This window comes from Panthera leo, chromosome D2, assembly GCF_018350215.1.
Source record: "Panthera leo isolate Ple1 chromosome D2, P.leo_Ple1_pat1.1, whole genome shotgun sequence".
NCBI classification, from domain to species: Eukaryota; Metazoa; Chordata; class Mammalia; order Carnivora; family Felidae; genus Panthera; species Panthera leo.
The window spans coordinates 36,662,260-36,686,076 of NC_056689.1; the positions used below are offsets into that span (position 1 = coordinate 36,662,260).

A 23,817-nucleotide genomic window follows, 5' to 3' on the forward strand; every position below is an offset into this window, starting at 1 on the left:
TCGCATCAATGTTCTGAACCTGGGGGCCTAATAGATGCTTCCTATTGGAAACATGAAGGAACACATGCTTCCTTTCAGTGACCAACTGTGAACAAGGTGTTTGCCCTGCAAAAAAGTCCCAGGGAGGTTTTTACCCACCACCCCCTTTTCCAGGGCTTTGGATTGTAGCAGCATATGTGTGCATATGTGTGCACGTGTGTGCATACGTGTGTGTGTGTGTGTGTGCGCGTGTGTGTGTAGCTGGACACACGTGCATATTTGAGCCTGGGCTAGGCTCTCGCTGACCTACCTTGTTGTGATACTGCAGCATCTGAGTGATGATTCTTATCTTCGGATGGTAGTTCTTTATGGAGATTACTCTGAAAAAGAAAGAACCAGAGTTGAGGCAGGATCTGCCTAACCCTTGGAGTCTGATGGGAACATTGATTTGATTACACCCAAATGGAGTGAATGTGGGGCCAGCAGCCAGGCCCATCCAGAGAGCTTGAGGCACAGGGCCAAGTTAAACTGTGTGTCCATTGCTGTACCCCATGGTGGTGTGAAAAAGAAATCACAAAACGGCCACAGACTGTGTTCTGGGCATAGAAGAAGAGAGCAGTCCTGTGGTGCCTTGGTGTTGGCATGTGAGTATGTGTGCACTGGAATGGGGGCTCTGGAGCAGGGGTCGTGGGCTAGGCATCTAAATAAAGGAAGCTCAACTCACGGAGCCAACTCATGGGGCTGACGGCTTACAGTCTCACATACCCTAGGGACGAGCCTAGAAACCGTTTGCTCTGAGTCCAATTCTCTAAGTTAACTTGAGACAACGATGACAAATCAAACAAGCAGTCTGACAAATGATGCTAATTGTCACACACACACATGGCCACTCACAAAAATGATTTCTGAGCCGGGCTCTTAAGACTGGATCAATGACTCAGCTTTCGACAGATACTGGTGTCTAAATGACAACTTTAATGCTGGTTGGCGATAAGTACCGAGGCCTTGCAGGGGTCACAGTCTGATAGAAAATCGCCCGGCTCAAACCGCCTTCAGTCCATGCTCTCTATGGACCACTGCCCATCCCCTCCCCCAACCCTCGCTTCTGCTCCCTGACACAGTCACTGGGCTACAGGTGGAAGAAGAGAAACACCTGGATTCCAGTCCCAGTCTTGTACGAAGGAACTAGGTGACCTTCAGGAAATCCCTGGGCTCTTTGTGACTGTTTCCTCATCTGGACATTGGGGGCAACAGTACCTGCTTTATTTATTTCACAGGTTCTGGTATGAGCAGCAAATGAAAGACCAGATGTGGAAATGCTTTGAAATCATTAAAAGCTCTCTCCACGTGTAAGTTATGGTTTTTGTCATTACCGACTCTGTCAGAGGTGACATTATACATTTCCTCCGTGACAAGGAAGGAATGGAATTCCACTGAAAGGCCCACCTCCCAAGCCTACTCAGAAATGCAAGTGCGTTTATTGTGACCACCCTCACAAACTTCACACCAAGAAACTGCTCTGTGCTCCATGCCTTTTTTGTGCAAAAATGGAGAGAAGGCAGCCAGGGAGCCATTTCGGCTGAAAAGCTACAACTTGTGAATTTAGGAAATGGATCACTCGTAAGCTTCTGCCTGCACAAATTCATCCTGGGCTTTTGCACTTGAAGGAATTCATTTTATTTTTGAAGAAGTGTTGTGTTGGCTCATGCTTAATAACTCAAGGACTTTGAGCCTCAGTCAGCCCTCAGAATTCTGCTCATAGCATCAGCCAGTTTTTCTGCATTAGCTCATTTCAAATGGATCTTTGACATTTTAATTTCAAAAGGGGCAGACTGGTCTCATTAAACTAAGGAGAAAGGAGGATTATACAAATAAGGGAAAGACAGAGCCCATTTTTAACCCTGAGTTTCCTGTTCCCTTTTGCTGCCTGCGCCTTAGTTCTGATTCTGGTTAATGAATGGCATCATTAAACTTATGATGCTAACTTTGTTCGGTAAGTTTTATGTCTTGGCATCATGCCAATCACCCTGATAACTTACATGTCTTCATATTAGCCCTACTGCACTTAAGTAAAATACTGCGATTAAGAGAATTGCCCGTTTCAAAGCTATTATTCATTTCAATTATTCACTTTTGGGGAAAAAAAAAAAAGCCCTAGCCCTAAACTTCTCTGGGGGGATCAAAACATTAAGCTTTATCTTCTTTTGTTTTTTATGTTTGCAAATCTGAAGATAATGAAGCCTAGTTCCTTAAAAGGGACATTTTTATCATTTCAAATGACACAAAAACGCGGGGAGGATGGAAATCCTAGTTCAAGGAAAGGCTCACTGAAGCACTCTCTGCTGAGCTGTTGTAGTCACTTTCCAGCTGTGACTAGCGGGTGGACCGAGGTGTGGACACATGTCCCCATTCCATCATCTCCCCGTAGGCTGGCAAGTCCCACGCTTACAAGAGTTCATGCATCAACTTCCTTAAAACAACTGCACTGAGCATATTGCCAAAGAGAAGCGGGAGGAAAGAGAACACTGTGCCAGCTGTCGCTTGTCAGACACAAGGTCCAGATGCTGAGGGAAAGACACGCTCATCCCAAATGCACTGGAGGAGCTCCCCCAACTCAGCGATGGGAGAGCTCATGTCACTTGGGGGCCACTGATGAGAAACGAAGGAAGGGCAATGGGAGCCTGGTGAGGAAGCAGCTCCCTAAGCCCTCACCCCAGGTAAATTCGCAGGACATGGTGGCAAACCAGGATGTGGGGAGAGGGCGGTCTGTCTGGACCAAAGGACGGCTGCCCACAATTAGGCAAGTGTTCTTGGGAATGTAGTGGGAGTGAGATGTCTTCTCTTTGGTCTCTTCTCCGGAAGTGTCTCTTTATGATTCCCTCCCAGTTCTCTTTACTCTGCAATGTGCACGGGAGGGGAGAAGAATCCTAAGGGGCTTTAACTCTCTGGAGCCAAATATCTTAACTCGTCCATCATTTTGTTGTCACAGAACAGTGTTCTTCTGAAATGCAAAAAGAATAAGGAGTGGGGAGTCGGCAGGGAAGGGCCTTCTATGGGCCTCGCCCATTCACAGGGAGGGCACTGAGCCATGTTTTCCAGAGTGTGCCCACACCCACCCAAAGGTGTTCTGTAAGAAAGGGGGCATTGGAGTTAAATAGGTTTGATACATTCTCTGTAGAACATTCTCTTAGAAATTCATATTAGTGTTAAAAGCACTGAGAAGGCTCTCAGTAAAGACACGATTTCATTTTGGAAAACTGGTTGAAACAAAAGCTCATCAGTCGACAAACTCCTCTTTGTGGGGCTATTAATCAACATGCTACAGACAAGCTCAAAAAGCTCTAACATGGAGCTTCTCAAGCTTGGCACTAGACATTTTGGGCCAGATACTTCTCTGCTGTGGGTAACTGTCTTGTGCACTGTAGGATGTTGAACAGCATCCCTGGCCTCTACTCGCCCCCTTGATGTGAGCAGCATCCCCTAGTTATGACAACCAAGAACATCTCCAGATACTTCTAAATTTCCTCTGAGGGACAAAATCACCCACAGTTAAGACATCCCAGGTCCACTCTCCCTTAGGGAACATGGTACCCTACTTCAGGCCTGCACCCATCTAAATCTATCTTTCCTTTCCCAGTCCTGTCCGAAATACCTCAATCCCAAAACCAGTTGTGAGCCCCAGGGCTCCCATTCACCAAGGACAAGCTTGTCTTGTGTCATCGCCCTCCACAGCCACCAGTGGCTCAGCTCCCCCCACACCTATGCTTGTGGCAAGGTGTAGGGTATCTTATGGGGGAAAGAAGGCCCCACAGAGACGGTGCTCTGCAGAGAACCCCAAAGTGCAGCCAATGGGCTGCAGAGTGCCAAGCCCAGAGCCTTCCCTGGCCTCCCCGGCGTTACCTCATGATGTTGGAGGCGTCTTCAGCATCAGGGTCAGCGCAGTACTTATTGGCAAGGATTAGGCACGCATCTGCTGACTCTATCTAAGACACCAAAAGGAAGATCACAGAACACAAACATATAAATAGCCATGCTTGGTTTGCAATCTTTCTCTGTTGACAGCTTTTGGGGAACCTGGTAGTTTCCAAGGAAAGAAAAAAAATAATCCTGGGAGATTATCTTTTTTTTGTCAAAAGTATAGGCTGCAAATTCTTATTATGGTATAAACATTTCATCTTGTTGCCATTAGAGGGTACGACATGTACCTTGGTAATTATACTTTTCATTTTGCACAGTCACTTAGGTATAATCTTTCCAGATTTCTTCACATAACAATTAATTAAGGCTTTCAGTCCCCCTCCCTGCCTCCTTTCCCAACCAACGGATCTACACCATCATCCTAATTTTTCCAGTCGGGAAATGGCATTAGGCAGACTAAACCCCTCCTCTCAGGTTACCAAGTTAACCGAGTAGTCGGGGATTCAGAAATTGAGATTCCAAAGTCCTTCATCTGATCTTGTTCACATCTTAACTGTGGCATAGAAGGCAGTAAGAGCCCTAAATCAGATAACAGCTCGGTATCGTTTAGTACTGAATTAGCATTCAGATACTCAAAAGACAACACATCCATGTGTATGAAATGATGTGTTCCAGATGACCTCAAAACCTACCGACTTATCTAAACATGAGCCAAAAAAAGATTGATTCCTTTGAGGGAATGATGAGTTATGCTAATAATTGCTTGCATCTAAATTAGGTCCTTGAACAGTAACTATTTTCTCCAAGTTCTCATTAGATTTCACATTAAGTCATAACTTGGATCCTGTCTGGATAATATTAAGATTAACTGGACTCTATAAGCATAAGAATTCTCGTGCTGGCCCAGGTCTGCAATCCGTCCTCCCTGGTTTGTTGTACTTAACAGACCATCCCTGCATTTGGTGGGGGGCCACGGTTTCCTCCATGGTATGTCACAAATTGTCTCTAGTTTTCTTTAATAACCCAAAGAATTTACCCAAATCCTTCTGGCTTATTCATGTTTGCCAATTACATGATTTACTAAATTATGTTGGAACCACAGTGAGCATTTAGATGTCAGTGGATTCACAATATTAATCTATACCCACTGCCATGCAAATATCGAATGTGCTCACAAAACCGATACAAAATGAGCAAAGTACCAGATGTCACTTTGCTATAGCCCTTTCCTTTATAAACCTCAGGTCTGCTTTATAAGAAGATTCTAACTTAGCAGATTTGGGAATGAAAGATTAGCCTATCACTAAGTGATATCAGATATCTGCATGGTTAGTTTTTCACTTTTAGTCTTTAGTGGGGGCCAAAAAAAAGGAAGCTCAAAATGTTTTATGGCCTGTTCACATTTTATTTATACTTTACACTTCATGTTCCTCTCTAATGTAAATAATAGATTTCAGAGCTACATTGAGTCTAATTTCAGTATTTAACATGGGAATTACTTTATTATGATGTTGTGTATGAGTCTACTGAGTCCATACAACTAGTCTGCTTCCTTGAGGAGTGTGGATATTGAGGGAACTAATTTTACGACTATTTCAAGTGAAAGAAGGCAGGTGCCAGAGAATAAAGCCCTGGGGCCAGTGGAAGGGTGATGTCAAGGCTGGTGGCATACTGACTTATGGCATTAGGGGAATGGGGGTGACTCTTGGTCATCCTGGGAGGCATATGCCCTCACCACAGAGTCAGTCCCCCTCTCAGATGGAGTAAAAGCAGAAGTCACCTCTTCCTTCTTACCTTGACTCTTGCAAGATCATGTGGATTGAGGACTGAACCCTGATAAAATTCCACCTGAGTAAAATGTCGTTTGAACAGAGCTTCTAGCTCCAGGTTAGGGGAAATGCTGGCAGGGAGAGAAGAAACAGCCATTAATATAACAGACTTGGGTATTTCTGCCTCCGTGGCCTCCTTTCTTTCTGACTTCCAAAAACAAAGCCCTAGGAAAAGGCTTTCACTTTCAAAGTAGCCCCCTTTCTTGCAGAAATGAAAGGGTCACACTCAAGAGGAGTAAAACCCCAGCCCACTGAAAACCCAAACCAGTACCAAGGTAAAATGAAGCCGTTCACAATCTTCACAGAGTCTGAGGCCTATGGGGCAAAATGTCTTTCATTTTGTTATGAATGGAATCGCTATTCTACGAATAGAGAGACCGAGCTGTGACCTCAGAGATTAGTCAAAGGTGCCCCTGGCAGAGCCTACTGCTCTTCCCTCCCTCAAAGCCTCTTCCTTGCTTCTCAGCCCTATAGACTTCTCATCTCCTGGGGCCTGGATCAAAACATGTCACCTCTGAGCAGCCACAGACAGAGTGAATTTACTCTTGGTACTGTTCTTGGTTCATACATGTGTACGCTATTCGTCATTCTTAGTGTGAGCCATACAGATACCTTTCCCATTGGAGGACAAGGACTAAAGCACGGATTGACCTATTCATTCATTTATTACTTCTGCAAAGATGAAAAATATCTGTTCTCTATAAAGTACTATGCTAGATGGCAGATGATATTTCGTTTGAACCTTCTAGGTACCAAGACCTGTGTTGGTCAATGCTTGCCTAACATTCATTAAGTACTTAGTAAGAGTTGTTCATGTTTTTGAGCATTTACTATGTGGCAGATACCATTCTAAGCACTTGACAAGTATTAACTCATTTAAACCTCAAAACAACCCTAGAGGAAGGGATGTTATTAACCCAAAGTTTCAAGAGGTTAATTAACTGGGCCGTCTACGACAAAGCTGACGCTGACAGATGCTGGGGACGTGGAGGTGAATCCCAGCAAGTGAGGCATTAGCAGCCAGCTTGTTGGTTCAGACTCAAGTAGTGGATGAGAAACAGGTGCCTGTGCAAATCCAACCAGTCTTCGAGATCCATTACTGGTTTGGCCCCTCTCAGAAAGTCTGCCTGGTCATGTAAGAAGTGGTGGTCTCTCCCTGATGCAAATGCCCCATGTGATTCTGCCATTTGACTAAACTGACCTCAGTCAGTGAATATAGCATGGATGTTGAGCTCTAGCTGTTGCACACATGCTCATCTTGAAATGCCCAATGAGGGCAGGACCTACACACTGTACTTCTCTTGAACCTTCCATAGTGCTCAGCAGAGGATGGGCCCCTCAGCTGGTAATGAGAGGCTAAAGCGCTGAATTGATCTGTGAGTTCTGCTCCTGTGTTCATAGCCTGGCTGGTCTTTTCAGAACTTGGAGAATTCAGTCCTGAGAAGAAAAAAATGCTGGTGTGCTCAAACATGGCAGCCAGTTTGGTATTCTGTGAACAACTGTCAAAAGGAAGGAGACGCACAGAACAGAAGCTTATAGGAAAGTCAACTTCTGTGGGATCTCAGAGCAGGATTGAGTTGTGGGCTGTCAACCCCCTATGGAGCTAGCACCACACATGAGCTTTGTCTCTTGGTAAATTGGGGCTAGTGCTGACCCTATGATGGCCCATTTCCATCAGAAAAGAAAACAGTGCCACTCACATCAACATGCCCGAGTCCCAGAACTCTCTATCCCTGTGGCTGACTACCTTTTACCTAAATGGGGGTCAGATGAAGCTTAAAACCCCAACAACACTGAGCAGAAGGAGATCTCTTCCTTTCTTCCACTGCACAACAAACATGATAAGACCCACCTTCTATGTTGCTTATCTAGCCAAATATATTTTATCTTTCATAATACTAGCTAACATTTATTGAACGCTTGCTGTGTGCCTGATTCATTCTTGACATGGCTTGCTTCTTTTCATTCTTTCTACAGCCCAAGAAAGGAGACCAAAACCATTGTGATCTCCTTATCTACTGAATGTAAAAACTGAGGCCCAGGAAGGTTAAGTAACTTATTCAGCGAGTAACTGATTGAGTCAAGATTCACATGGAGCACTCTTGAGTTCACAGCATGTACTTTTACTCCCTGTGTTGATTAAAGAAGAGAACTTATGCACGGGGAGTAGCACAGTGTCCTACAGCGGGGGTTTCTAGAAATGGGAATTATTGTTGCAACTGTTTCCATTACATTATACCCTGCTTCCTCTTATGTCTGTGTCTTTCCTGGCCACTATGTCCCTCCTGCACTTGTAAAGAATCCACACGAGACAGCTAATCTTCCACACCAGACACTGTAGACACACCTGGATCAAATAGATTCAGACAGCTGATGGGACGGTAATGACGTATTTGACCCATAATGAACTTCACTGTTATTTGCCAGAGTTGCTCCACAGAGGCAGGTGGTGTTCTCACCACTGAACTAATGTTCCCTTTCCATTGGTTCCAGATTGTCCTCTTTAAGGAGGCCACATGGCTGATTCAACTCTGCACTACCCTCCAACACTGCCCCCATACCACCACTCCACAGATATTCAGTGAGCCCTCCTCAGGAAGCCTGGTTGAGTGGAGGGTCTTGAAACAGCAGGGGCCCCTTACTTGTGAAGAAAGACAATCTCCACGTTGACATCATCCCGGTCCTTGTGCAGGAAGTCCTTCAGGAAGTTGGAAACACTCTCCAGAGTGATGTGTCCACAGACCACAATGTGCCTGAACAGGAGAAGCCAGTTAGATGGGGCCAACCCAGCGAGGACCCAGCACCCACCCCAGGCAAGACAGAGGAAGCACACAGCTGCGGGGAAGCATTCTTCTCCTCCCGAGGCCTCAATTAAAGCCCAGCTCCCATCCCCAGAGGGCTGTGAGGCAAAGCAGCGGTGCTGGCAGGTGTTCAGAGACTCCGAGACAGAAAAGGCATATGGCTTCTCACCTGATGCTGCACAAAATCCTATTAAAAGCCCAACCGTTTGGCCAAGTGGTTTTATGCCTTTAACAATAAGTGACATTATGCGTGCGCTTAAATGCTGCATTATCAAGTCCCTTGCAGATTCAGATCTTTCCCTTTCTGCCCACAAAGCGTCCTCCTGAGAGATTTACCGAATGGGTCTTGGTTTATGACATAGAGCTTATCAGGTAATGAGATAACAAATCTTGCTGAAACGATGATTTTGTGTGTAAGAAAGCGGACTTTTATCAGGGTGGCTAATGTGCGGCTTGACACGTTATGGGCTCTGCTGGCCATAAGCAGTAAAAAGGAAATTTTGCATTTTTCCGCCATAACTCCTCCGACAATGGGGGCATGTAACACTTTACAGTAAGTGAGCATTATTCAGGGCTAAATGGGGATGGGACGCCTATGGAATCGGAGATCAGCAGCAGGCTGTCCATCCCCAGATAGCTACCTCCTCAGGGTGCCTGGGATTTCCATGAGAGCTGAAGGAATTTACTTCAAGATGGGGAGAAGCTAGAAAGGGATGAGGCTGGAACTGTTTGCCTTGATCCAGGGAGGTGTGGACTTCTGTTTCTGGAGATGGTGGCTCCCCCTGAGGAGATAAGCCTCTTTTCCAGAACTGCCGGGACAACAGTCCCCCCAATATCTTTGGGCTCCCAGACCAATCTGATGAATCTGAACCAACCTGGCTGTACCATGGCCACTTACATTTGCTATCCAATGCTCAATCAGGAATAAGCACTTCGGTGCACGAGTTAGCCCCATGACCCAAAGCAGGGGCCTCACTGTGGAGATGAAACCTGCTGGCTTCTAATAAGAAGACTGTAGCAAGGGGCTCAGCCCAGGTCCCTGTGCCTCTCAGGCTGCTAGCGACAGAGGCTGAATCCCTGGCTGGGCTCTGAGGCATGGGTAGGTGGTGAACATCGAAGCATGGTAATTTCGTGGGAAAAAATTTAGAATGGCTAGGTCCCTTGCACCTCATAATTGCTCTGTGCACATTCCAATAAGGCAGAAAGCTCATTGGCTGGAGGCAGCGCATAATGGGAGGAAGTGATGATCACTTATGCAATGTTCCATTAGATGCCATTACAAGAGCCTGCCCTTTCGTTGTAATTTGGTGCTTGACTAAGTATGTGAGAATAAGGCAGTAAACTCATTGGTGAAAGGATAATGATGCAGAACAAAGAGTAAATCAATAATATGCACAATGCAGTTAATAATATCACCATTATGGACTGTTATTGTTACGGTGCTGCACTTAGTGGCCGGGCAAGCGGAGGCCATCGCAGGGAGGAAAGATTGTCAGTGGCTGCCTCAGAAGAGACATCCCAGCATGATCACTTTATTCTCTAGCAAGTGCCAGCCAGGTACAGGGAGGTCCCTTGGCCACCCATTCCAAATGCCCCAAACCCACATGACTAACTCCCTCCTGAAATACACAGCGTGTGAGACTATAGGACGTAAACAGAACACTCGGGTTATATACGTTTTTATCATGTCATATCTTAAAATATTTCTTGTGACACGTGCATTTATATGGACGAAACAGGCTGCAAATGAATTTGCATGTTTTGCATAAGATCTCTGATTTTGAATTTGCCAAGTATGTTCAGAAAGTGAGAGAGAAATAGGACCTCCCTCCTGATCTGACATGTGGGGCTGCATGGGGCAATTCTAATGCTTTCTGCCTACAGACGTCTATGATTGAGAATAAGCCCAGCATGAATCCAATGTACGGGCGCCTCCACAGGACAGTTCTGGGTTGGGCCCTTCCTCTCACCTGGATGCGAAAATAAGCCAGATGGGATTCCCTGCTCTGCCCCCAAAGACGTGTGTGATCCTGGGCAAGCTCCTTATCCCCGTTCAATAGATGAGGGAGCTGAGAGGCTAATACCATCCAGCTAGCTTCCTGCCTCAGGCATTGCAAAGCTCAAAGTTCTATACCAGTAGAAGCCTGGTGATTATTTAAAGCTGGACTCAAATCAATGATAGGTCTGGGTAAATGCCTGAACATCCATCCTTCCCATCCTGTACGCAAAGGCCTGAATGAACATCGGCCAGCATTGCCTCTCCCTCTTCTGAAATCATTCATCTCTAGGACAGATGTGCAAGAAGTGGAAGGGAAGGAGATGAGTTCACCCTCTCACCCTTGAATCAAAGGCCCTGCCAGCTGATTTATTCAGCCTTAGAAAGAGTCAGGGTTCTCTCAGTTGAAAATGTGCTGGGTACATATAAAATATATTCCAATGCAATCAATATTATCCCTTAAGCCTTTAATTAGCTTTCACTTCTCTTAAGAAGTAGACAAATGCAGGCAGGAGAGGGGAGAAAAAAAGGATTGACTTTTCTCATTTGATGCTAGCTGTCCAATACCATTCTAGACAATTGAGAATATATATCTTTTAGCTACAGCATGATTTCTGGGGTGGAGAGCAGCCTTTATCAAAAAGGAAGAAAAAAAAATCTTCCTTCAACATAATTGGTATTTTTGCTCAGAAAAAGCGAGATTGATTGAAAGCAGATTGCCTTTTTGCCCAAGGAGAGTTATTAGGTACATTATCATGGCAACCTTGGAGGACCCATATTGTTCCAATCTGTCCTATATCTGATTTGAAGATTTATGACTTCCTCCTTTTGTGCCAATAATCATTTCCCTCCATTTTGTTTTCCATACAGTGGAAGTTATCAAGAAGCCCACATATTGAACATGTTTGAATGCATTTAGAGTTGATGGATGGGGAGAAGTCGCCTCTCTAACTCAGCATCTGCATTAGAAGATCTGCTCTCACCAGCCTACGTCTGAGGAAGCACCAGGGGCCTGCAGGAGTACAAGGGATGGATGGCAAAAAGGGAAATTTATTTTCCAGAAACATTTGCAAGACTTTCGAAGATTCCAGGGACAGTAGTTTGGGGAAGGATGTTATTTCAGGGAGAAGAGAAGCAGAATTTCTTATGTCCTCCATGATTGAAAATATAATTGAAAATATTCAAGACTGAGAGCAAGGGTGTGTCCTCCTTGTACACAGAGTGATGGTTGTTCATGGTGCATGATTTGAAGAATGCCAAAGAGACCCTCATCCAAAACTGTCTCTGCCAGATTCCATGACACCTACAAATCTACCATGTGAGATTTATACTTTGATAGCCCCGTGTTAGCTCAGCTCAGACACTAAATAACTGAATAGTCTTGGGCAAGATACCAGTTCTGCATTTTACAACTATAAAGTCAGAGTCTCTGAGGGGCTGGTGCTAGTTCCTGATTCATGAGGTTATCTTGAGGATTTATTTAAATAGATAATACATGCGAAGAGCCTAGTAAAGGGCCTGGGCCATTGTAAGCATTATTAAATGGTGGGATTCATGTGATATCTATAAATCAGTAGGTAACAGATGTAAAGTGCTCTACGGCCCTCTACGGAATCTCACCTAATCCTAAACAACCCTATGTTCCTACAACCTATATCATTGCAGATAACCTCTCTTAACCTCAATTTCCTTAAGCCGCATGCCTGACATCCCACAGCAAGAAAGTGACTTGCCCAGGATGTGACCCAGGTCCCCGACTCTAATGCTTGTTCAGATGAAGGTGATAGAGGGCAGAGAGCAGAGGATGGAGTATTCCAGGTTCCGCTCTTTATGGCAGGCAGAGCTGGGCCAGCAGGATGCCCTCCTCGTCACACAGTGGAGGGGATGATGGAGGGGTCCTCACTGGACCAGGAGAGAGACTTAGCCGGGGACCGAGATGGACGAAGATCATTCTCACTTAAGACATCACAGTGTTGGGGCACCTGAGTGGCTCAGTCAGTGAAGCGTCCAGCTTCAGTTCAGGTCATGATCTCATGGTTCATGGGTTCAAGCACCACATCAGGCTCTGTGCTGTCGCTCAGAGCCTGGATCCTGGAGCCTGCTTTTGATTCTGTATCTCCCTCTCTCTACCCCTACCCTACTCGAGCTCTCTCTCTCACTCAAAAATAAATAAACATTAAAAAAATTTTTCTTTTTAAAAACATCACAGTATTGCAGCATCACTAGATACTGTGAGTGAAGGCAGAAACTCTAAATCAAGTTTTTAAACTTAAGCCACACAATTTGGTCAGTCAAGGGATGGCAAAGTGATGCAAATATCCATTTTAAACATTGTATGCTATGTCCGGCCCAGGACCGCCTCTCCAGTCCAAGGATCCTGAAGATACGGAAAACCGAAATGATCCATGTACAGTGGAGAATATTTAGGAAAGTTACACTATGAAGGTAACTAATGCTGTTCCCAATGTGATTTGAACTTCTTCAGACTACTGATTAGTCTATCTTAATGTCAATCTTATCAGTCTTAATGACTGATATTTACAGGGCCTGGCCGCATGGTTTGTGAAGATGGCCAACAAGCTTAAATCAATAACGATTTCTGATCGGATAGGACTTTTGGGTTTTTAAAACTTTGTCAAGTTCTGTAAACAAATCTTTCTTGGGATAAACTAATGTTAATGGCTGGATCAAAAGATTCCTCTCAGATGCATGAAGAAGCATCTTAAATGCCAAAATAGTAGCAGATGGCATTCAGTGGAAAAGAGTTACTCATCCAGTATAAGCAAACAGGCCTGGTTTGGGGGCAGGGCTCCATAAACACAGGCTGGACTGATGTGTCATGACCAAGTGTAGCATCAGTGGATGAAGTGGATGAGTGTGACAACCTTAAGAATAATGCTTGACTATTACAAACTCTATCAGGGCTCACCAGAAAATTGCCAATTGCTTGTTAAATGGGTATATCTTCACTAAACGACCATGAGTATGCCTCTCTCATCATTAAGCCTCTCTGCCTCCAGAATGCAATCCCACACATTCTCCTCAATCACTCTCCTATCCTTCTTGGAGATGTCCAAGGGAAGCCAGGATGCCCCAGTTGAGTTGGAACCTGTTTCTGAGCTTAGTTCCACTGCGGCTTTTCAGAACGGACAACTTAGGGGAGGTGACCAAGGGCAGGAGGCATAAGAGGAGGATGCCGAGGGAGCCCCCAAACTCTTCAAGGCTCCAGTGAATGAGGCCTCCAGAGACTCACTGAGGCTGAGGTTAGCTAATGAAAACTAAAATCTATACATTTTTAAGATTCAGGTAGTGTTTCTTAGAGCCTGAAAAGTAATGGGATCCACTCCACAGTCTCATGTTTATCTTAGTATGAGAATAGCCCCTGGTGAATGTTTAGTCTAGTACCTGCTATTTGGATGTGGAAACTGAGGCCCAGAGATTCAGTACAAGGTGAATGGCAGAGCATGAGCAGCCCTACCCCGTTGGTTTGGTGCCTTCTAGATAGAGGGAGGGCTGATGCCGCTGGGCTGGGAGTCAGGAGACTGGGGCCAGTCACTACAAAATGAAGGAGCCCAGACTGACTGGGCTGTTCCCACCGACACCGATGGATCCCCCCACAGAGTTCTAGCTCTCTGCCCTTCTAGTCCAGGCCACCATCACATCTTGTCTAGACGTCGGCAGTACTTCCTAATTCAGTTCCCTGTTCACCCTCCACACCCCCCCCCCCCAAAACAGCTAAAGAGCAAGGACTGAGGCAAATCTGCCTGCATCAGGTCCCCCCTGGGGGCAGGGAGGTCTCACATCGCTCTTTAGCACAGCCTCATTCTAGGAAGACAATGTAAAATGCACAGCTCTGGGCTGTTTATTTTTAAAGATACTATATCCATTTTTACTGGAACAAGTATAAAGAACTTAAAAAACCCATAGCTATCCTGTCACAATAAATCACACAGAGTAAATTGAAAATCCTATACAGCTTTCCCTGAATACATTGTGCTCACTTTGTCAGAGAGGTAGATGAAATGTGGCATATATTGATCTAGATGTCTCTGTAAAACTATAATATTTATATCAAATACATATGCTAGAATCTCTTCTGTCTTTCTGCTGAGACTTCTAATCATGCTCTTTCCATCCAACCTCCCCCAACCTCCCCCTGCCCCCCGCCCACACCCCAATGGTAGCCACTGGCTTGGTGGGAATGAATTTTAAGAAGGACTTGTCAGGGAAATTCAGCAGCATTTTATCACATAGAAAGCAGGCTGGGGGCAGCAAGAGACCCACAACCCAAAGCACACAGTGGTCAGTACTAAAATTTAAAGTTATCCCTCCAAGGTTGAATTTGAACCATTCGGTGTCCACAGAACTATCTCTCCAAGACTCTCACACAAGCTAAGGTCTGGGCAGATTCTGGGCTTGACCTTCTGTATCACCTGGTGGTGCTTTCTGTGACTGCTTTGTCCCACAGCTTCCCCTACTTTGGATCATGTCCTTCAGGATGACTGTTAACCAGGTTTTCCTGTGAAGTGCAGGACCCCACTGCCTAAAAGGAAGGAGACTAATCCAACTCCTGCCTTCCCACTTCCTCCTGTACTGACAGCCAGTCCCAAAGGAACTGACGTCCATGCAGGGCAGTTCACCTATGGCCAACAAAAGCTAGCTCCAGACTGTGCAGGTCCCATCCTTCTGATGAGGGAGCATAAGGCAAGCCACCCGACACCCTGCATGGCCCCCCCACCCAGGTGGGATATGTGTGATATTCCTTAGGCACTTCTGCGTGCCCAAGAACAAAGGAAAGGACAGAAAACAAATGGTTACATTGACAGAGTCTCTATCAGTTTACAAATATCTTAGTAAAATTACCAGAAAGGAGCAATCTTATCAATAGCCTAATCTCCAGGAACTCCTACTATCTTAATGATGTTTTGCTAGAGGGAAAACAAAAAAAAAAACTTACCTTAGTTTGACAAAACTAGGCCCTCAGTAATCTGTGAGTTTTAGCATATGGAAATCCCTTTAAGAAACTTCCTCTTGACTTCACCTCCCCCAACTCCATAGTATATATAACCAGTCACTCCTCACAAGCCCAGTGTAACTCTTTCTGCACACAGGTCCTGTCCCCATGCTTTAATAAAATCAATTTTTTTGCACCAAAGATGTCTCAAGAATTCTTTCCTGGCCATCAGCTCTGAACCCCCATCACTCCAAAACCCATCACTTCCATTCCACCTAGGGACCTGGCTCAGGACCTCCAAAGCTTGCTAGACTTTCCAGAACTATCTACTGACCAATGGACTGGTTGGTAAGGTGTGCTTGTCTTGGACACCTGATGCCATTGTAAGTGTAGAAGAAACATAACCATTAGTTAACGGCAAGATTGTCAGATCATTGGCTGATTCTGCTACCCCAGATCTGTTTCGAGTTTGTGAGAGAACAGTACATGTAAGGAGGGCAAAAATGAAATCAAAACAACTGTGAGTGTGTTTTGAGGCCATAATCCCAAACGCTGGCTTTAGCCATTTCTGGTTAGAACAAATGAAAAACAAAACAAGCAAACAAAAAGCCCAAGGAGGTTTGGAGATAAGACTTCCTACCCAGGGCCACAGCTAGTACTTTGCTAATTACAAAGAAAGGAAATGCCTTCTCCCTCCTAGTGAGGAAGAGAATAAAGTAATCATCTTATCCAGCTGTCAATAGAGCTATTCTGGAAGACACAGGCTGTTTTGCAGTTTCCCTAAAAAGGGGCAGAAGGCTGAGCAAATAGATCCCAACAGTGCAGCAAAGGCACCTCTATAAAACAGAGCCGCAAGGTCACAGGACAGACTATTGGGAATGCCAGCAGTGAATACTGAGATGTCCTGACCAGAACAGAACTTTCTGCACAAAGTAGGTGCATCTGATCATATGCAGATGGTCAGGACCTAAACAACGCCAGAGGGGTCTATATCTACACCTCCACCATCCTAGATCACAATTACATCTCCATAATTAGGCCATGCCCAAGGAATGATCAAATATCTTTTGTAGCCTGTTGCCTAAAGGAAGCCTCAGTCCACGTCTTGAAAATAAATTCTGAGAACCTCAGGAGGCATTGGCTGTACTGACATGTGCAGCCCACACCCTCTCTTCTGTCAATGGCACCTCATTTTTAATTTGGGGAACCAGTCATCCCCAATGAGATATAGTGTTGGGACCTTTAATCAAGTTTCCCTGCCCGAACTAGGCCAATCAATACTTCTTTCTCAGCCTTGAATGGAGTGACACTAAGTTCACAGTGGGATCCATCCTCATGCAAAGCCCTATAATGACTATCTCTGAGTTTCTGCTTGCTGGGTCCCAGAGCTGCTTGCCTGGCTCAACTCTGTCCTTTCTGGGATCTTGCTCTTCAATTTTTCTCTGAATTCTATAAGGTACTCTAACCTTCTAAAAAAATTCCTCTCCTGCTTAAGTTAGCAAGAACCAGTTTCTGTTGCCTATAATCAAAGAGCCCCTAACTGGAAGAGTTGTTTACCTTAACCTTAATTTCTCACTTAATTTTCACAACAACCCAGTATGCTGGTATTGTTTGGGTTTCTTTCTCTCCCCATCCTTCTTTCCTTCCTTCCCCCAAGAGGAATTATACACCGATCTTAAGTAAGCAATTCCATAACTGCCCGACTCTCTCACAAATTACTCTGTGTCTCTCCCCAATACCCTTGCCCTTCCACATTTTATTCATCCCTTTACTGCAGACTTGGTAGCCTTTGGCCATTTTCAAGCAAGTCAATCTTCCTTTGACCTGGTTCTTCCAATCTTAAGAGAAATCAGGGCACTGAATAGCACTTTCCTCTATGCAGATCAAAGTAGATTTGCCTGTCTCTACTTGGTAATGCTGCTTCTGAATAAGAGGCACCAAGAGAAGAGAAGACTAAGGCCAAGGTCAACCATACCCTTCGGGGATGAAGGCGGAATGGGGGGATAATGAGTCCAAGCACAGAAATGGCTCTTACTTTTGCCCTGGTAAAGGGGAGGTCTGTTAGCTTTGATGTGCAAAGCGAGCCCCGCCTCCCTGCTAACACTCCGGGTAAATCATGCATCATGGCCCTAGAGCATATGTTGTTGGGACTACCTTCCCATAATGACAATCAAGTTGACACATCCTGGCCTTGTTCCCCAGCCACACCCAAGGGTGTTGTCCCTGCTAGCATATGCTGCTAGCTATCCAATCCCCTCTGAGTAGATCCAGCACTCTTGCAAAGGCCTCAACTGGCCTCCAGCATCTGTTACACAGGTAAGAACTGGGAGGAATTCACAGGTGTCAGGGTTGGCTGAGACATAATACACCACAGGGGCACTCAGGGTAGCGTCAGCAGCTCCCCCACCTTCCCAAGTCTCTCCATATCCCTCTTTTACTGGGCCCATCATTAAAACCATAGGTTTTTAGGTGCACAAGTCACCCCGCTATTACCTTTGCCCAAAACTGCTCCAAAGGGTACATTTTAACAATATGAATTATCCAATGCTTTTGGAAGCATTCCCTCTGAAATGTTTGCAGTCTTTATGATTTTATTGAACAAAATTCCTGCCAAAGAGCATTTCACTGGGATGATTCCCTACATAATCAAGCCTCTATTTAGCTACCACTTGTTCCTTGGATGGTTCTGATTGGTCAAAGTCTCAGGTAAGCTCCAGGAGAGCAAGAACCACATTTTCTTGCTCATTCTTTAGCCACAGCACTTAGCGCAGTGACTGGAACATGGCAGGGGGTCACATACTTGTTAGCTGAGCAAACATGCTGGGATGGCAACTTTCCTAAATCTGTTCTATATCCTAGCCAGCATTTGCCTTTGAGTTCAGTGGCTAAGGTTGCAAAGCCTCGCCAGAGATGGGCATGAATCTACCTCCGAACTGCCTCTATGTCCCCTAGTTAAGAAGGGATAGGAAGGGGGGATGAGATTGCTTTTACTGACAACTGGTACCATATCTGGAGCAGTCCCCATGGTTCTGGGGTGGGAACAGATCATTGTCATGCAACACTTGTACTAGATGTGGGAGCCCAAACCCTGAGAGACACAGAATCAGGTTTTCATGAGTTTCACATTACAACAGCCTGTAAGTTTACTAGAAGGAGACACTGGGCTTGGACAGCTAGAGAGTTTCCTGGTTTATTTTCAGTGTATGATGGCAGCAGCAGTGGGCCACACCCAAGTCTACTAGGAACCACTTTGTGTGGCTCTGGAAAGGCTTCCAACACAAGAAATGACATAGCAGGAAGACAGAAAACACGGTGAAACTTACTCTCGGATGGTGGTGTTTGTTGTTTAGATTTGGAAACTACCCAGGGAGGATTCACCCAATCAAACATGAGGCTGAGCAGAAAGATTCTCTAGGGATTATAATTAGAAAAGTCATATTCAAAATTCTTTCTTTCTTTTTTTTTTTATGGAGAAAAGACTATCTGAGAGCAAAAGTCTAGGTTTGAATATGACTTTTTTTTTTTTTTTTTTTTAGGTACACAGTTCATCTCCCACCTACATTTCTATTCTTGTTTTCAGAACAATAGCTGGAACATTTTGAAAAGTGTGTGGAAAGGAAGAGAGACAGCAAGAAAGTGGAGGGGGGAGGGTAGGGCAAGCCTTCACTCCATTAGGTATTATCAGGAAATTGATTTAATATGCATCCAAGTCTCTTTAAATAGAGCTTCAAGTTTGAAAGGGGCTGAAGATGTGGCTTACAAGAATCCAAAGCAGATGCAAAGAAAGAAGCGCCCACATCCACACCCACCAAGACCCCTCTCATCAGAAAGGAATACCTAGCATGTTACATTATACAGTACAGCATCTAATGACACTTGCTTTCGGTATCTGCCCCTCGGTTCTGAATTTCAGAAGTAGTAAAGGGGTCATTTTTCCAAAGTATTAGGGCAATCTCAATTCTTTTTTCCTCCCCCAAAAGTTTAATGTTAATCAAAGCAGAATGTCTAATCAGTCCAAGATGGTCTGTCAACTTGAATTATCTGTTTGTCTTCCTATTTACTGTATCTGTCTGTCTACAGTTCTTCCTATCTTTGTGAAGATCAGTTATTGGGGCCTGTGTTTCCTTCTGACTAGAATGGCTACCAGATGATCCTTCCTGGTGATATGTTGATGATTTGCTAATTTATGGCTTTTAAAATCTAGGAATCTGAAAACATTGCTGGGAGTTCAGGCTGGGAATCACATGGGCCATGCAAGGAGAGGACTGAATGGCTTCCCTGTCAAAGGACAGACGTTTGTGTGAAATGCAAAGCCTCAGTCACATTTCAACCAGAGTGATGTCTGTGATCTACAAATCATAAATGGCACCTTATAGGAAACACTCTCTCCAGGAGTAACCCCCCACCCGCCACGTCAGGCTTTGCAGAAGCGAGAGTGAGTGTTGCCCAAGCTGTACGTAGACGGGAAAGGAAAGGAGGCCCATGGTACTTGGCCCAAGACAATACCACACGAATTAACCCCACATCCTATTCCCAAGTGCTGGAGTCAGCCCTTATCAGAAAAAGTACACATGGAAATGTTATTATAGGAAGACGGTCACCTCTGGGAACCAAGAGGAGAGGCTTAAATAAGCTCTGATTTTGAACTCCCCAGCCACTTTAGTGGCCAAATAATATAATGCATAGCTCAAGAGAGATGTGGCATATTTGGAAATCTTCATGGGTTTGAAGAAGTACATTTATACCCAGTGCCTGTGTGTAGCAAGCACTCAATAATCACACGTGGAATGGACGGTGAAGGCATGACTCATGCTAGTTCCCCTAGGCTGGGGTTGGGGGGATGGCTATGGGGTAGACTGAGTGAGTCTTTATAAAGAAATATGCTTGACCTTTGAACAACATGGGGGTCAAGGCACCGACCCCTGTGAAGTCAAAACTCCACATGTAACTTTTGACTCCCCCAAAACTTGACTACTAATAGCCCATCATTGACTGGAAGCCTTACCAATAACATAAACAGTCGATTGACACCTATTTTATGTGTTACATATGGCACAGACTGTATTCTTACCATAAAGCAAGCTGGAGAAAAGGAAATGTTAAGAAAATCCTAAGGCAGAGAAAACACATTCACAGTTCTGTACTGTATTTATCTCAAACAATCCACGTGTAAGTGGACCTGTGCGGTTCAAGCCCATGTTGATCAAGGGTCATCGGTAATGCCTGTTTGGGCACAGCAGATCATTTAAGATTCTAATTCTTTGAAAAAGCAAAAATTGGTCTAGAACCACAGCAGGCAAAGGTTGAGTGTGGTGGAGAAAATGGAGCGGAATTTCAAGACAGCCAGGCAGGAGGGAATAGAAAGTGGTCTCATAAAGGAACAAAGGCCACAGAGAGAGATGGATGAGGAGACCATTTCTGATATGAGGAGACACAGAATTTTAATAAGACCCGCTAATAAGGAACCAGGGAAGATACGCAGGGTACCCTCTCCTGGTAAGTCTGTGGAGAGTATACTATACAGGCGAAATAGAGCCTGAAAGGAAAATAAGATTTTAAGACTTACTCCCATGGTTGCAGGACCACGGTAGTAGGACAAAAGACCAATGGTTGTAAGCGGAGTCCGTGTGACATGAATTTTAAAACTAGGGTGTTGACTCCTCTCAGCCTAGGAGTAACAAAAGCTGGGGTGCACAGCCACGGAACAGGCTGTGACATCCCCTCCTCTGAAAGGTCACCTCCCAGGACCTCTTTACAGTAAGTCACCCCTGTTCTGCTGTATAATAGGATCTTAGTCTTTTTCGTGTTCATTTTTGCCACATGTATGAACATTTGTACTTGGTATTTTCTTCAGTCATAGCCTTGCTCATTGCCTGTAACCTCCTGGCGACTGTAATGTCCTTGAGGACAAGTCCCACGGGTTGCTTGCTCACCACCGAATCCTTGGCATCCAACACAACCCTCATTGTGCCGGGCACAGAGGCGCTCAGTGAACATCCGTGGACTGAAAATGAGCAAGTGGAAATGATAACAGGAACGGAGAGTGAGGCAGGAAACTAACTGTGTTCTAGTATTTCTTAGCTCTTGAAATTCTTATCTAAATTATTGAAAACTCTTTAAAATATAACCACCACATTAAAGAACATAATAAAGTACTCTGTTTTCATTTTTAAATGGAAAAGCATGATACATTCTGCCAACCTCTGTGGCTTTAGGCCTCCCTTTTACAATCCTGAGGCCATGTTGAAGGCAGACTGCCTTACTCCCCCCAGGAAGACCCAGCCTCCTGAGGGTAACACTTCCACCTACAGCTCTGCAATAAACCTAGAGAGTGGATCTTGCAGAGGACTTTTGGGGCAGGCGGGAGGGAGGGAGGTCCTGCTACTCTAATTTTCACTGGCAGTTAAGAACCCACCACCAAAGAAGTTCTCTAAACCGAAGGAAGCCAGGTGGATATGTCTGCCAGGGCAGGGAATGCTCTTCTTAAGATGCCATGCAGGTAGACTCTGCCTAGGAGGGTGTCTGCATCTGGCAGATCACTACAATCTGCCATGGCTGGTAACCTAGGAAGTGAGCTCCCCAGGAAGAGGTTGAAAGTGTTGAGACCCACAAATAAGGCACAATTTTGGTCAATGATCCGTCTGTCTATCCTTGAGAGCCCCTCATTGTTACAAGTGTACAAGAGGTAAATACATTCCTAGTCTAACCAAATGAGAAAAATCAAGGAAGAGACGGTTCAGTCCCCTCCCCACCTTTTTGTCCTTGGGGTGGGGCGAGGATCCTTAGAGGCAGTAGGTGAGCAGAAGGAAAACACAGGACCACAGTGATACTCGTGCACTTCTCTTCCTTTCCATCATGTGCACGGTGTTGTGGCCCCACTTATGGGTAGAGGTGGAAGAACAACCATAGGATCATGAGGTTCAGAACAAAAAGGGGTCTCAGGAGATGATCTTCAGAGGCAGCACGGCCCAGTGAAGCAGATTGCCCCTTGGTTCAAACCCTAGATGCACCCTTTGTTAGCTGTGTGACATCAGGCAAGTCACATAACCTCTCTGTTCCTCAGTTTCCTCGCCCACTGCAAATGGAGATGATAATACTTCCCTTTGGTGGTTGCTGTGAGAATTAAGTGATATGCAAGTTTGTAGGTATTCTTACTGTCAGAGAAGGCAGTCCTAGGGCTCTGGGCTGTAACGAGTCACTTCTCATCTACAAGTACCCCCAAAAGCTTGTGACCCAAGCTTTGTCTATATAAAGAAGAGTTCTAAGAGAAGCCACAGTATTTAAGTTTCACAAACAACTTTCCTGAATTGAAATTAGAGCTAGCTTAGTCTGTGACAATGGTTCCCTCAACCAGAAGAGAGGCCTAGCCTCCTCATTCAGCCACAGAACCTCTCCTTCAAGAAGACTTCATTCACCTCCCTGGTCCCCTTTGCCTTCTCCTTGTCGTCTATTATACCTTGTCCTCTCTGTGTGTCCTCTCAGCATTTGGCTACAGAAATCAGTAGAATAATCCAAAGCTATCCTATTCTTCCTTGTCCCAAACACCTGGCCTAGGACTGCCTCAGTTGGGGGCCCCAGAAGCCTATCATGGGAAACACGAGGTCTGGATGGCTCCCTGGCCCGGCCACCTCTAACAAGGGGGTTACAACAGATGGATTCCTCTCTGTGGCTGATTATTTTCCATGGCCCTTGGCCATGTGACCTCAGACCATGATCTTGTCAGTTCTCATAAACTAACCAGGAGTGGCTGAGTCACACGCAGAGAGGAAATCTCAGGGGGGATCAGCAAGGGCCATGGGAGGAAGGAGAGCAAGCTGGGACCCAAAGGCCATGGGAGCCTCACCCCGCTGCTCCCCCACCTCTGAGCAGCTTTGGCCTTACATGAAGGGAAGGAGGAGGCATTGGCCCCGGGGGTCAGCTGGGCTGTAGGCAGGCTACCCTTTTGAATAAGACCTGGGGTCTCAGCCCGAGAGGACAATTGTCCCCAAGACCTCCAACCCACAGAGACTGCCTGCCGAGGCCACTCATTGAACCTCTGGTCATTGACACCCAATTCCTATTCTTAGGAGCCCTGATGCATCATAATAAGATAGAGAATAGCTGACATGTCCCCACATCTACTGCTGGCTCTGGATGTCCTGTGGGAGGTCAAGTGAGGAACACTGAAGTGAATGTTGGAGGAAGCCAGGCCAGGCCTTTGATCCCATGTTGACGGTGAGGACGTGCCGGGGATGCTATATGAAGTGTTCACATTATGTCAAACACATTGATCAAAACCGAAAATGAGGTGCCAACAAAACCTCCATGTTCTCCAATATCCTGAAATTGGGTGTTGCGTAA

General features: G+C 45.3%; 1 protein-coding gene and 1 long non-coding RNA gene across 9 annotated transcripts in view; one reads left to right on the forward strand and one right to left on the reverse strand.

The window, feature by feature from the left end:
• Positions 1 to 23,817, reverse strand: part of KCNMA1 (potassium calcium-activated channel subfamily M alpha 1) — a 726,269-nt gene that overhangs the window by 198,736 nt on the left and 503,716 nt on the right. For all 8 annotated transcript variants that reach the window (XM_042909283.1, XM_042909282.1, XM_042909285.1 and 5 more), the window contains 4 exons: positions 8,369 to 8,479; positions 5,692 to 5,797; positions 3,880 to 3,962; positions 290 to 359 (listed from right to left, as the gene is read on the reverse strand). In XM_042909283.1, the coding sequence (XP_042765217.1) occupies positions 290 to 359; positions 3,880 to 3,962; positions 5,692 to 5,797; positions 8,369 to 8,479 (370 nt within the window). The remainder of the gene's footprint in view (positions 1 to 289; positions 360 to 3,879; positions 3,963 to 5,691; positions 5,798 to 8,368; positions 8,480 to 23,817) is intronic.
• On the forward strand, positions 9,770 to 11,714 carry LOC122202763. The gene is made up of 2 exons (XR_006194868.1): positions 9,770 to 9,846; positions 11,394 to 11,714. It is a non-coding gene; the product is annotated as an uncharacterized LOC122202763 (long non-coding RNA).